Source organism: Oryzias latipes, chromosome 4 (assembly GCF_002234675.1).
Source record: "Oryzias latipes chromosome 4, ASM223467v1".
Classification (NCBI taxonomy): domain Eukaryota; kingdom Metazoa; phylum Chordata; class Actinopteri; order Beloniformes; family Adrianichthyidae; genus Oryzias; species Oryzias latipes.
The window spans coordinates 8,162,623-8,176,767 of NC_019862.2; the positions used below are offsets into that span (position 1 = coordinate 8,162,623).

At 42.0% G+C, this 14,145-nt stretch overlaps 1 protein-coding gene across 1 annotated transcript; it reads right to left on the minus strand.

Moving 5' to 3' along the window:
* Window positions 1–528: 528 nt before the first annotated feature.
* LOC101167695 (transmembrane protein 59-like) lies at window positions 529–10,283 on the minus strand. The gene is made up of 8 exons (XM_004067844.4): window positions 10,004–10,283; window positions 9,029–9,134; window positions 7,565–7,659; window positions 7,305–7,457; window positions 5,800–5,905; window positions 5,587–5,701; window positions 3,914–4,031; window positions 529–1,816 (listed from the first exon to the last, which is right to left on the minus strand). Exons 1-8 carry the CDS (start codon window positions 10,166–10,168, stop codon window positions 1,658–1,660), a joined length of 1,017 nt encoding a protein of 338 aa, XP_004067892.1. The 5' UTR covers window positions 10,169–10,283; the 3' UTR covers window positions 529–1,657.
* Window positions 10,284–14,145: the final 3,862 nt, after the last annotated feature.

Below are 14,145 nucleotides of genomic sequence, written 5' to 3' on the forward strand. Positions count from 1 at the left end.
CAGGAGCAGATGATAAAATGCCTTTGAAAAAGAGATTGTATTTGTAATGTAGAAACTACGCTGGGTGGAGCCACAAGCTCCCGGCTCTGCTCCATTCTGATGCATCCACTGTCAGACAAACAGATCCACGAGCGTCTTTGTTTTCCCCGTTTTAGCTGGAATCTGGATCTAAACTGTATGGATGCATAGCTCTGATATTGCGCGCATTATTATTCCACCGCTTATGTTTGGGGGTGTGCAGGGTTGTAAGCTAGAGGGAGAGCATGAAAACAGATTGGTGACGGGAAGTAGGGGGAGTCCCGCCCAAAACTTGAACACCTCCTGCTCCACAGAAACTATGTCCTAGAAAAAAATGACACCGGTTTTTGTGTTTGGCTGAAAACGGTATCATCATCACGAAAAGACCACTGGGAACACTTTAAAAATAGATCAGAAGATGATCCAAGTGGGACCGTTTCAACCTACTGTGCTTGTCTGTCTGTGGCAGGTTAAAAATACACTTTTTTTTTTTGCAATGAAAACCATTTGTTTCACAATGTGGTAATGATTCTTTATTGAAAACAAACAGCCAATCAAAATGAATTAAAACAATACTCAGCTTTCATCCCTTGTGGTACACTTTAAGCTTCAACCAGTTTTTCTATCTTCTAAAAAGCCTTGAATCAAAGGAACTTCCCTCAATTTGTGAGGATATTACCATTTAACAAACCGAATTCTGTGGTAAATATGAATAGAAAAAAAATCACAAGACTGCAGCAGTGCCGTGCCATACTGATGAAGGGCGTGGTTAGACTAAACTGTCTATGGTTCACTTGCATGCAGGGTTTTTATTTTCTACATAGCCTGTGTTCAGGCGGAGCGTTACAGGACATCAAAAGCACTGAGAGAAACAGACCGTCCTATCTAGAACTGCGGAACTTTATCCAACAACAAATATGAAAAGCTTTGCATCACATATTGTTGTCCTGCAGAGTCTGAGCATCTGCTCCAAGGACAGAACATCGTCAGCTATTGGAAAGCACACGGAACAGCCAGCAACTAAAGGGATCGAACAGCTACAGTGTAGGGATAATCATAGATACAGCAGCAGATTCAGTGTCTTGCATGTCACGCACACACAGACGCACACAGGCTAACACACACTCACTCACTCTCACACATGCTCGCAGACACAGAAACCTGTTGAAACAAATACTGACTTCCTTTAGGTTTCTCTGATGATGAGGACTCACCTGAGAACTGGGAGCAGATCATTTTGAATCTATGGGCCACCTGTGAAATCATTTCAGCCATTTGCTCTGACGTTCTGACCTCGCTCTCATGGAGCTGCTTCAATTCATGTTCATGCTGTGAGAATAGGGTGAATGAAATCACTCTCCAAGGCCAATGCCAGTCCAAATTAGCCACAAAAAATCCATCATCTCTGCTCAGCTTTTGTCATATTCATAAGCAATGACAAAGCTTGTTAAAGAATGTAAGGATGTACGGGAAAGTATAGGTAAATTGAAGGCGGGATGTGTGATTAATCAAGAAAAATTTCTGAAGATTTGAATTACATGCTTTTGAGGATGTGTCCTGAACCCCTCTGTGGACTGAGAGACATGAGGTGTTTGTGTCACTGAAATGCCACAGATTGCACAGCAAGCAGAGCCCCCCCCTAAACACAAGTTTTGCTGAGGTTGACTTTGACCGGCAGTGGCCCTGCTTCCTGAACTTCCACTGACTGCTTCGCACTGACAGCAATCATTGGACCCAGGTGGTACGGGCTGACTTGGTGCACGTGCTCCAGGAATTCTTTATCTCCATTGATGCTCAGCTAAAAAAAAAAATGAAGACAGAAAAGGAAAGAACAAGTTAACAGGGTTGCTTTTGTCTTTTAACAAATGCAAAAAACAGTTTTACAGCCTGTCACTTCAGCTCTTTGAGCTAAACTTTGAGCTAAATGTTGAACCTGGAGCACGTACTTAACAGCATCGCAGAAGGTACTTTAGATTTTTCAAAAATATTTTCACAAAAATAAAAATCTGAAAAACAAAAATCCCTATCAAATGTTATTTCACACATTTTTCCTTTAAATAACTAGGGAGTCTTGATTAATCAGACTTGTTTTTCTACGGTAATGTCTATTTCCAACAAGTTTGTGAATTATTTGTTAATAAATCTCTTTATTTTGTAAATGTTTTCCTCTCTAAATAGCTCAAGAAAAACCTCCAAAGATTTTTTTTTAATGGTTTTAGGTCAAAAATGAGAAAATACCGCTAACCCTAAACTAAAAACATGCCCTATTTTCATTATTTGGGTGTTTTCTGGTGTAAAATCTGCATTTAAAATAAAATCTTTTCTTTGTTAACATGACTTAAAACATAATCAAATTGTTATTATGAAAGTATTAGGGTGAAAAAAATGAAAGTTTTCCTGTCAGTGAGCACAGATTTACTCTCGGTATCCACTCCCTGTCAATCAACTTTGGTTTTGACATCAGGGTTTTCTGTTTCCTCTCAATGATTATGCCAGGATCCCTGAGCTGTCCTGGTTTTTTCAGTCTCTCTGCATGAGCTGGACGGGGTTTCTGACTCCTCCACTAATCTCACACTCACCTGCAGCCGGTTTTCTCACAAACAGTTCTAACAGTAGAGCTGGATTGTCAGTCGACCTCTGGCTGGCTCCTCATGCCTACCTGCCTTGTGAATTCTACCTAATTCTGGCCCTACTGTCTCCCTTTCTGTTCTACCTCTGCCTCTCCCCTTTCATTACTGGCTACTAACTCTCTGGATTTGGATTATTCTTAGACCACAGATGAAGATTTTGGATTTTCTGACTTGGTTCTTCTTCACCACAAGAGAAAAAAAGTAACAGACGGTATAAAGAAACACGGCTCCCAATGAGTAGCCCGCTCTTGTCGTTCACTTCAAAGTGCTGGTCAGAGCCATTTCATTCGCGACCGACACATCACTATAGAATACACCAAATTTCAGATGCGTTCAAATTTCAGTAAGTAAATACAAATTACTAGACTACAGAAGAGGAAAACAAGAGTCAGACGCTGAAGGACGCTCATAAATCATTAAATAAATATCGTCATGACATCGGTTGGATAGTATCGCCGAATGAACTATCGCGATATATCGCTGAAACGATTTTTTCTAACACCCCTACTATACAATGTAAATTGTCTCTTGTTCATGTGGGAAAATGAATGAGGTGGTGCTGACTAAACCTGATTGCTCTTGTGTAGCCTCTATGTTTTTACCTTGAGGGTATCTTCTTTGTGCTAGCTTTATTTCATGGAGAATGTGTGTGAAAAGTGAAGTAACGAGTAGTGAGTTAACTAACTGAAGTAAAGTACTCGATTACTCTTTAAATGTAATTTACCTAACACTGTCCACAGACAGCCTGTGTCCTGTAAACTGAAAGAGCTTGACTCTTCTTCTTCGCTGAATTAAATGAAATGTAGTTTGTATTTGATGAAAGGATCAAGCCTCTTTTTGGTTCTGATATTCCAACTAGTGGGGTCATTTTTTCTTCACCGGATGCTTGTTTTTGCCACCACTGTTTTCCTCATGTCTTTTCTTTTTCTTTTTATCTAGTAAACAAGCAATTTTGTTGTACTTAAACCTTTTGCAATGACAATAAAGGCAATCACCTGGAAGAATCTCTTCTGCGACAGATTTAGATAGCAGCTCTTCATATGTGTCTCTTTTTCCACAACACTGTCCAATGGGTTGTATGTTTGGGGGAGTCATACAGGTGAAAGCATGCCATCGGGTCATGGTCTGAACCAGTCACGGTAAATCAGGTCCTAACATTCTAACTGAACTTTGTTTGTTTACTTGTGTAGATTGAAGTCCAGAAATAAATCAAAATCTCCATTTTTAGAAAGAAGGGGGGCTAAAGTTCTATGTTGGATGTGTACCTGTGTCTTGATGTGCTGCTCGGGTGCTGTGACAAGGCTGGCACAGCTGAGCCACAACATAACCATGATGGAAAGGAAGAGGCAAGCGGCTAAAATCCAGCGCGGGAGGCCTGACCGACTGTAGAGCAAAGCAGAAGGAAACCCGAGTCAAACTGAGAGGAGAGCAAATATGAGCCACACACAAAACGTGCATGGTGTTATCTGGTGTTGGTACATGTTAGAAAGCATGCGCAGCAGAGGCCGCTTTAGCTGCTGCATTTTCTCCATCAACGCATAGTAAAGTGCAGCTTTACTGTTACTTTCTGTTACAAAAGGTAGTAACATGGAATGTTGATGTCATTTACGTAACGTTTTCTTATCTTGTTAATCACTCAACACACACTTTTAGACCCAGTTGGAAAATATTTTCACGTTAAGGTTTTCAAAGTTCTTTTTTGACATGCTGATGAACACACCAGGCGCTGTGTGTGTCTGCAGACCCCACCCAGAAACTAGCTTGTCAGTAGATGACCGTTTAGCTCGTTCTTTAAGCTTGAAATAAATTCAAACCTGTCTCAATCATCATCTGATCATTCATCACCATTGATCTGCTCAAATTCTATTCTGTACTTTGTTAATATTATTTTGTATACAGTCTTTTACCTGTATTTTATAATTTTATATGTACCATAAATGCCGGGTTATAGAACACACCTGATTACAAACCGCACCCAACCAACTTACTGCAGATTAAACTCGTTTTACATCCACAAGCTGCACTAGTATACAAGCCACACATTGTGGCAATTCAAGTGACATGTTACTGAGAAGACAACAGTCTCAGAAAGGGAGGAATAACCGGTAAATTAGCATATTTATCTGAACACACCCACATCTGCCAAACAGCATAGACTTGACTTCAGCAACCAGCTCCCTCACTTATGGTGTGGAAATTCACACTCAGATTCCCCACTTCCCATGAGTCTTAGGGGTTTAAGGCGGGGCTATGCGCGCTCTATGCGGCTCAGCGTGCGCTGCTGCCGCGCCTCGGCGCAGCGTGCGCCAGAAGTTTCCTTCCACAACAGTGAAGGAAACTTCTGGCACGCAGCAGACCGGCTTTTTTCCAAACCCGTTGGTGATGGTGGATTTTTTCACACTGCTTTTAACGATTGCTTTTAACTTGAAAGCTGCGTCACATTGTAGTGGCAGTCACGTGCACGTTTTGTCTAATGGCACCAAAGGATTGTGGGATGCGGCTGGGCATGGGTGTTTCTTTTATTGCACCATGACTTAAGTGTCTAACAACTGAAGTGAGGTCCATGCTATTTGGCTGCTTAAGTGGCTGTCAAAGGAATCGCGTGTGTTGCTGAACCTAGAATTATGCAGGCAGTCTCCCCTCTGAAGCTGCCAGAGCGCTCGTGGTGGCTGTAAAATTAAAGCATAAATTAGCCGCATCATTGAATAAGCGCGGGGTTGAAAGTTGGCGACAAAAGTAGCCCCTTATAGTCCGGATAATACAGTTCTGTGTATCTCTTAAATTCAGTTTTATTTTTTTAAACATCAACATGCCAAGGGACTCCAGATGGAAATTAGCCTACGGCTATAATCTGGCATATTTACATTGTTTTAATGTTGATTAATATGCATTGTCCATTTCTAGATAAAGTTAACATAAAGGAAGAGGGATGGCAGACCGTGACATGCAGCCCAGGAAGTCATGCTCAGCTGCAGGGTCCTCAGTCTGTTGGCCCCCTGGCGATCCTTTGCCGGCTCCTTTGAGTGCTCCCTTTTCCCTGTGTCCCCGCACACCTGTAACGTGGTTGACAAAATAAAATTTAGGCCAGTGTATTTAAATAAAAAGACAAATGGGAGTATTGCAGAAAAGTTCTCTGCTTCCGTCTGCTAACCACGGGGTCTCTGGGTATGAGGGTGGATCTGCGGCCAAGCTTTATCAGCCACACTGGATCGAGGAGCCTGCAGCTCTGGCATGGAATACTCCATCTCTGGTTGGCTCTGAAGTGAAAAAAAAGAAGCATCAGGTCAGTTTCAGCTTTGAAATTGAATCCCAGCTTAAGCCAAAGATCTTCTTCTATTTCTTTGAGCTTTTCCCTTCAGGGGTCGCCACAGCCAAGCAGCTTCCTCCATCTAACCCTGTCTTCTGCATCCTCTCCTCCAACACCAGCTCCCTTCGTGTCTTCCCTCACTGCATCCAGAAACCTCCTCGTTGGTCTTCCTCTAGACCTCCTGCCTGGCAGCTCTAGACTCAGCATCCTTCTACCATTAGATTCACTGTCTGTCCTCTGGACACGTCCCAACCATCTCAGTCTGGCCTCTCTGACTTTATCTCCAAAACCTCTACCATGTGCTGTCCCTCTGCTGTCCTCATTCCTGATGCCCCCTGGTCCCTCCCAAAGAGAACCTCAGCATCTTCATCTCTGCTTCCTGTCTTTTCTTCACTGTCTCTAGGCCCAGCAACACGGGTGCTCTCGCCACAGTTTTCCTTTCGTTTCAGCTGAAACAATTCTGTCACACATCACACCTGACACTTTTCTCCACCCATTCCAACCTGGCTCTTTCCTTCACTTCATTTCCAATCGCTCCATTCCTCTGGACTGTTCACCCTACATCCTTCAAATCCTCCACCTTCTTTATCTTCTCCCTGTAACCTCACTCTTCCACAGAGGCAGTCCTGGCTAGTTTGACGCCCCCCCTTTCCAGCCCCGCCCTCAATAACTCAAAACCTGCATTCACACACTCCATGTTCCTCATACAGTATCCTCTCTGGACACCCTGTCATAAACTTTCACCAGATCTACAAAGACACAGTGTAGCTCTCTCTGACCCCCTCTGTACTTCTCTCTCTATTATAATGAAACAACATCATTTCATTGGTATAACTATACTAGAAGTGTCACTTTCATTAAACAATTGCACTTAAGTTATTTGCTATGTTTGCAGGCAGCTGGGAGAATGTATTGCTGTGGTTGAACTGGCTGCAAGGTGGCGCAGTGGTCAGCGCTCTTGCCTCACAGCAAGAAGGCCCGGCTGGGACCGGAAACAGAATCACCAATGGGAGTCCTTCCTGTGCGGAGTTTGCATGTTATCCCCGTGCATATGCGTGGGTTTTCTCCACGGACTTCAGCTGCCTCCTACTAACTCAGTTACTTTTTGGGTGATGCAACTGGTAACTATAACTAATTGCTTTTTAGAAGTAAGATTCCATTCTGACTGCAGACTGACTGGTGTTAGCGTAGAGATGATGCAGAAGACAGGGTTAGATGGAGTAAGCTGATTCGCCGTGGCGACCCCTAAAACAATATCTGATTAGGGGAACAACAACTTTCAAAAGCAGAATAGTTTTGGAATACATGCAATAAAAAGATAAGAAAAACTACATTTGTTTAGCTCTTACTTGAAAGACCACAACTTTGCCATCGTCAGCTTGCAGGTAGAAGGTCCAGGTCGACGAGATAAAGCTTTGGGCAGAGCTGACGATGTCATTGCACCAACTGGATAGAGCTTCCATCACAGACGGAGGCTTTGGGCGTAGTGTCATGGCTTTCAGCTGCATTGAAGGGACCAAGCAGACATGTATAGGTCCCACTGGCTTTTCTCCATGGCTCATTTAGGAGAGGATGTCTGCTTGTGTGCAGGAAATGTTATGCTTCTCACCTTCATTCTCTGGATCTCGGGTTCAGATGGTTGACTGGCACAGCCGGTGCTGCAGGCCTCCTGCTCCAGTAGCTTCATGTAGGCCTCCTGGCAGGCTGCATACAAAGAAAAAGTGTCATGGTATGGCAGGGCTCTGTCCCTCTGTCTTCCTCTTTTGGTTATTTCTGCTATTGCTGTCCTCGGGTCTTTTTCTGCTGTTTTCTGTTTTCTTACCGCATGTGTGCAGGTTTACTAGTGGGACTCCTGGCACACCTGCAACTCATCTACACTCATCCAGGCTGCATTTAAGATTGGGTTTTGGTGTTTTTAACACATTCTTCTAACATTTTTCTGATGATGAACAGCAGATATAAAGATTAAAATTTGATTTCTGAGTTTTTCTCCAATCCAATCGTTGTGCAGGAGCAGGCGTAAAAATGCCATTTAAAAAAGATCGTGGTTAGTATGTAGAAACTACAGTTGGCGGGCCACAGTCTCCCTGCTCCGCTCCATCCTGATGCATCCGCTGTCAGACAAGTAGATCCATGAACGTCTTTGTTTTCCTCCTCTCAGCTGGAATCTGGGTCTAAACTGTACGGCTGGATAGCTCCAAAATTGCTTTATGTTGCCATTTATGTTGCACCGCTAATGTTAGGTTGGGGTTGTGAGGGGCTGTAAGCTAGTGGGAGAGTGTGTAAATAAATGGACAACAGTCCCGTCCACAAATCAGAAATGAATTTTTGATGAACTCCTGCTGCTCTGCAGAAACTACGTCCTAGAAAATGAAACAGCTTTTTGGATTTTGGCTAAAAACGTCATCATCATAATTAAAAGACCATCGGGAATACTTTGAAAACAGATCAAAAGATAACTGGAGTGGGACTTTAATGCTCTTTTCTTCCAGCCTTCCCCACTAGCCTGTCAGCTAAGGCCTGGTAGTGTTAAGCGCAGTTATGTTAAAAGTAGAGGTGTGAGGATTAATCGATTCATTGATTTCTCTAACCAGAACGATCTGGTTATTGTATTGAATCAAATCATATTGAATAGACATACCATAAAAAAATTTTCAGAATTAAATAAATTGATCCATAATTGATATTGGAAAATACCATTTAGATTGAGGTACAGTAGGTTTATTTTACTGTAACATAAAAGCGACCAAGTGCATCAGCGGACAACACACATCATTCGATCATTCCAGTTCAATGTGTGGAAACACTTTGAATCCAGCAAAGACATTAATTCCTTTTTATTTGTTTGTTTGCATACATATTTCATTTACATTTGATTATCTTGAAGAAATCCAAGGAATATGGAAAACTTCACCTGAACTGTTCAGTACCAGGTATTTCTCTCTGAGTCACACTGAAGTAAAAACATAAAGTCATGCCACACTTTCATTTAGTTGGGAAGGAAGAGTCTCATTAAAACCTTTGAATGGTGACACTTGAAATCTCACACCACTAACTGGACAGTCTGACTTACCTCCCTGGCATTCCTCTCTGCTGGTGTTGAATCCGGCATTTCCATTGACAAACTGGCAGATGGAATAGAGGCGACAGCCACGGTGACAGGCGTTCATTACGGAGTCCTACCACAGACAGAAAAGAGGCCTGGGTAAACTCATCCGAGCCCAGTTTGGCCCCATGGGCCACAGGATCTTTTATTGTCAGGTTCTGCTGCAAACAGTTTACAAGAGATTTGAAGTCCCTGCTGATGAAGATAAACCACAACTAAACTTGCAGGAGAGAAGATGCACATCACAGTTCTTTGACTTGTGTTTTTATTTTTGCAAAGCACAAAAAAAAAGAGTCCTCTGGTGATCCAGCCAATAGCAGGAGAGACAACGAGATCCCCAGACAACAACCCCCTCCCCCCCATAAATCAATGTTGCCATTTATCGTCTTTGATCGATTCCGAAGATGTGAGATAAGGCTTTTCAGAATAAAACTATATGAAGTACATCTTCTAATGCTGTTTTAGGGGTGCTGAGATTCCACTCAATGGAGACTGAGATGTGCTTTGGGCTTTTGCAGGATGTCTGAACCACACCTGAAGGAAAAAACAGCATTATGAGCGCTGCTCTGAACCTTAAGAGTCATGGAAATTGATTGAAGCTCGATATGGTCAGATGTCGAAGATGTCGTGAATGTGTTTCTGGAAGAGCCTCAGCTTCCTCCTCCTCCTCATCCTCCATGACGCCTGATTTCTGCTGCAGACTGAGGAAGGTCTGCTTTGCTGCAGTGCTCAGCAGCAGCATCACAGCGAGCTGAGCTGCATCCAAAGGAGGCACAAAAGCCCAATCATATGTTATTTTTGGTCCATTTTCCTATTTAACCAACATTATCTGCAAACAATAATCCATCGTGTGGATCAATAGATTATGGTGTGAAAAATGCGTTTTTGCAGAGAACCCCCCACCCCCCCATCCCCCCTCACTGACACACAGCAATGACTTACTTTAGCAGGGCTTTTGTTTTTTATGGTGAGCTGGCATTGCTTCTTGCAGTAACTGATGTCTCCCAGCTGGTTGTCAAAAACATCAGACGATGCGGCCGCTAGAGCCGCGAGGAGCAGCGAGAGCAGCGGCGCGAGGCCGCGCGTCCTGCCGCCGAGGCGGAGCATGTGGAGGCCGAGCGAGCGGAGAGTCGGGCTGGATCTGCGCGGAGCTCCCTTTGTGACGGCGCTGCTGCTGCCTCAGCCCCGCTGCTGTCTGCGGCTCCAGCTCTGCTCGTGGCGTCATGCGCATCATCATCGCGGCGCACGCGCCCTTGCCTTTCTGAAGTCTACCTGCTTGGATCCAGATCGAGCAGATCACAGCCTGGCCGCTTGTTTCTGTGTTTCTGCGTGGAGACTGGAGTTTCAAGAAAAATAATAACGTTAGACCACCTGGTCAGTGGCGGACTTAGTTTAAACGCCCCAGGCGAAGAATTAAATGGGGCTCTCTGCAGATTTGTGTATAAATTTTTTTCTTTAAATTGTAATGAATTACAAACTTTTTTTAATCACGAAATTTAAGAGAAAAAAAGTCATGACTGTTAAATTAGGAGATCTTAAGTCACAAATTTATAAAAAAAAAAACAACAAACTGGTATGTTTACAACTTAAAATCGCGTAAATTCAAAAAAAAAAAAGAGTAATAGATTAAAAGAGGAAAAACACTAGAGTTGTGTTTATCAGAGCCTAGCTTGAAGATGAGAGATGTGGAGCATTTTGTGAAGCTTTATTTCCACATAGGTTTTAAGAACAAATAAATTCAGAACCTTTTGGTGACTCAAAATCAGATTATTGTCAGTGTAGTCATCTTTCTGGGGTTCAGTGTTGGTAAAGCGGAGTTTCATTTGAAAAATAAGAAGCTCAGTGACACATTTGGATGGAGAGGACCGCTACTTTATTTTTCTTTTCATTCACAAACCCAGAAGTCCAATTGTCATCTTACTGTACATCATGAACCTGTCATTTGAACACCAATGCAGAAGGTAAACAGTGTTACATACGCCCCATCCTCCAGATTAAACGTCTGTTTCAACATAAACAAAGATGAAAATAGTTTGTTAGCATCAGAATGTTGAAAATGCCAAAAAGTGCTCCTCCTCCTCACACAAACGTAGAGATCTGGTCTTTGGTGGAGAAAGAAAGGACTGAAGTGGACAGCTGCAGGGATACAGACGGCTTCATCAACGGCTGCAGAGATCCTGCAAAACACCCATCAATGAATAAAACATTAATAAATTGTAAATCAAGAAAATGAGCTTGCAAACATTTGAAAGTTATCAATAAACATTCAGTTTACCTGTTCAACTAAGTTTAGTTGATCTGCTCTGCTGCGTTCGCTTGCTGCAATATATGCTCACTTTAACTTTAATCTCGTAAATTTATGAGTTTTTTTCTCGTAAATTTACGACTTTAAATCTCCTAAGTTTACTTTTTTCGGTGGCCCCAAGACTCCGTCGTGGTCCACTAGAGAATTGATGTCAAAAATCCAAATGTTCTTATAAACATTTAACAACGGAAATCATATAAATATACATAGAATTATATTTGATACTATATACATTCATTTTACTTGGAAAAATACATTGAAATATCTTGAATTCACAAATTTGTTACCCACTCACTTAGCACTCAGTAGTTCTTGTTGTCTGTCTTTTCTTGAATTTGCCAGATTTTACTAAAATGAAACTGTGACGGTTTGGTCAACGAAGGAAACCAGGAGCAGTGTGAGGGATCGAGGAGCCATAGAGGACAACAGAAAATATAACAAATGAGAATTTTATTTTCCTCAAAAATGTAAATAAATTTACAAACTAAACCCTTAAAAGAGGTCAACAGAAACATAATTAACTCTGGCAACAAACTTAACTTTAACTTAACCAACTAACCAGACCAAGTAACAGAAACAAACTGACCTCACCAAAGACACAACAGGGGAACATATGTAGTGGTAGATCAGACCACCTGTATATATTAACTCACAGAAATGTGTGCATTTATTTAAGAATAAAGAATCTGAAATAATGAAATTAAAAAGAAAGTGTGCAGTGTGTTACATTGAGACATTGGATGATATGACGGCTGATGCTTTCATAAATGCATCCTCCGAGGCATTCTTGCAGTCATGCTCGACAAGACAGGAAACAGACATGACACTACATCTCTGAGAACTTTTCTCTATGAAACAATGGCTATATTCAAATGCAGGCCATTAACTGTGGAGCACCTGAATGATACCACCGTACCAGAGCCTCTTATACCAAACCCTATACTGACTATGAAATCCTCTGTCATACTGCCTCCTCCTGGACAATTTTTATCTGCATAAAAGATGGAGAACAGTGCAATTCCTAGCCAATGAATTTTGGCAAAGATGGAAGCGAGAGTGTTTGCTAAGCTTTCAGCAACGTCAGCAACGGCAAACTCATCACGAAACTTGAAAGTGAACAATATTGTGATTCTACAAGATGAAAGCACACCAAGAAATGAGTGGAAGCTTGCTAGAGTCCTGAAAACCTATCCCAGTGAAGATGGCATAGTACGTAAGTTAACTCCACTTGTCAGTGAGACTACACAGAATAAAGGAAATTCCCACACTAGACTACTGCACTTAGATAGACCAGTTCATAAGGTTGTAACACTTGTAGAAGCAGAGTGAGTAACCCAAAGGAGTACGTTCACATTGGTGGTGTGACATGAAAATCCCATTTTGTCTTCATTGGAGTGATTTTGGTAGGAGAATTTGAGCCTTTTATGTTGATCACAGGTAGGCACGTCTTTTGCTCACAAGGTTGTAGCAAGTAAGAGTTCAAGCTGGGAGAAAGAGCTGCAAAAACAATCCCTTGGACCCTTTTCTTGACAACTGTAAACTAGGTATTTGTGGCTTGTTTTTGTGTTATTTTGTACTGTTTCAGTTATCCTCAAACGTTTATAATGTGTCGTTATAGTTTTCACGGGGTAATGAGAGCGAAATCACGTGTTGTAACCCACAAGAAGTGTGATGACGTGCAGAAGTGCAAACCGACCTGTGCTGTCATGGGAAGAGTCACACAAAGCATGACCCACAGTGCCTTGCTCGGACTACAGGCGGCGCCTGACCTTTCCACCTCCCACCCAGTCCTGAACGGCCTCCTGGACTTTCCCCACCCGAAAAAGAAAGCAGAAGTTGTTATGTAAAGGCGGAGATGATTCTAGATTACAAGACTGATGACTTTAACCAAAAATGAGAATTAAACTCATGTCTGTAATCTGCTGAGCTTTAGTTTGCTTAGTGCCTGGAACATGAAATATCTATCTTTGTCATTTGATGCTTTCTGTCTTTGCTTCTGATCAGCAACTCCCCAAAGCACATACTAATAATAATGAGAATAATAATAATAACATCAAAGAAAAGAAAGACAAAGCCGTAAATGTTGGCATTTCAATGTTTGGAATGCATTCATTTTCTTCGATGAACTGACTCATAACTGTAGATAGCAGTCGGCTCTGAAATGGTAAAAGCACTTGATTTTAGGGACTAGTCTTTTCTTTTGTTGAACAGAGCATGCTCAGACCACAGCGCGGGGTGAGAACAAAGCATCTTCGGTGTTACTGTGTTTTAAACAAAAAGTATTCATTATTCATTATATAAAAGCATTTATTAAAATCCACTTTGAATTTTGACTAAATTGATTTCTCAGATTAGTGCAACATTTGGGAAAATGCCAATGAGATCAAGACATCATTAGCGGCCAAAAAAAAAAGGCTTAAGAAAAATGTCTCAACAAAACTCAGTGTATTTTCTGCTCCGGATCAGGTTTACTGAGTGTTTGACTCCATACTCAATGCTGACACCTAGTGTTGAGGTAGCAGATTCACCTTTTCTCATCATGATGCAAACAAGAAAATAAACCATCTCTGCACCATCATTACTATGACCTGCTTCAGGTTGGGACGCAGCTACACAGTCTGCCTTCTGCAGACTTGAAATGTCTGAGCTGTCCACTTTAACCCTTGTGCTATCCTAGGCATTTTAACATTGGGAGTTGGGTCACCTAGACCCACTAGACAGTACGCTGAACCTTTTTTCTTCAATGATTTGTGATCTTCACTGGTGTCCATGGATTACA

What these genes read in the sequence shown, in the direction of transcription:
- LOC101167695 (XM_004067844.4), bottom strand. Translation starts at nt 10,168, where the DNA reads ATGCTCCGCCTCGGCGGCAGGACGCGCGGCCTCGCGCCGCTGCTCTCG. An exon ending in TTCCTGGGCTGCATGTCACG is followed by an intron (nt 4,032 to 5,586) that starts GTCTGCCATCCC and finishes TTTGCTCTACAG; the next exon opens with TCGGTCAGGCCTCCCGCGCT. An exon ending in AGCAGCACATCAAGACACAG is followed by an intron (nt 1,817 to 3,913) that starts GTACACATCCAA and finishes TTTTTTTTTTAG; the next exon opens with CTGAGCATCAATGGAGATAA.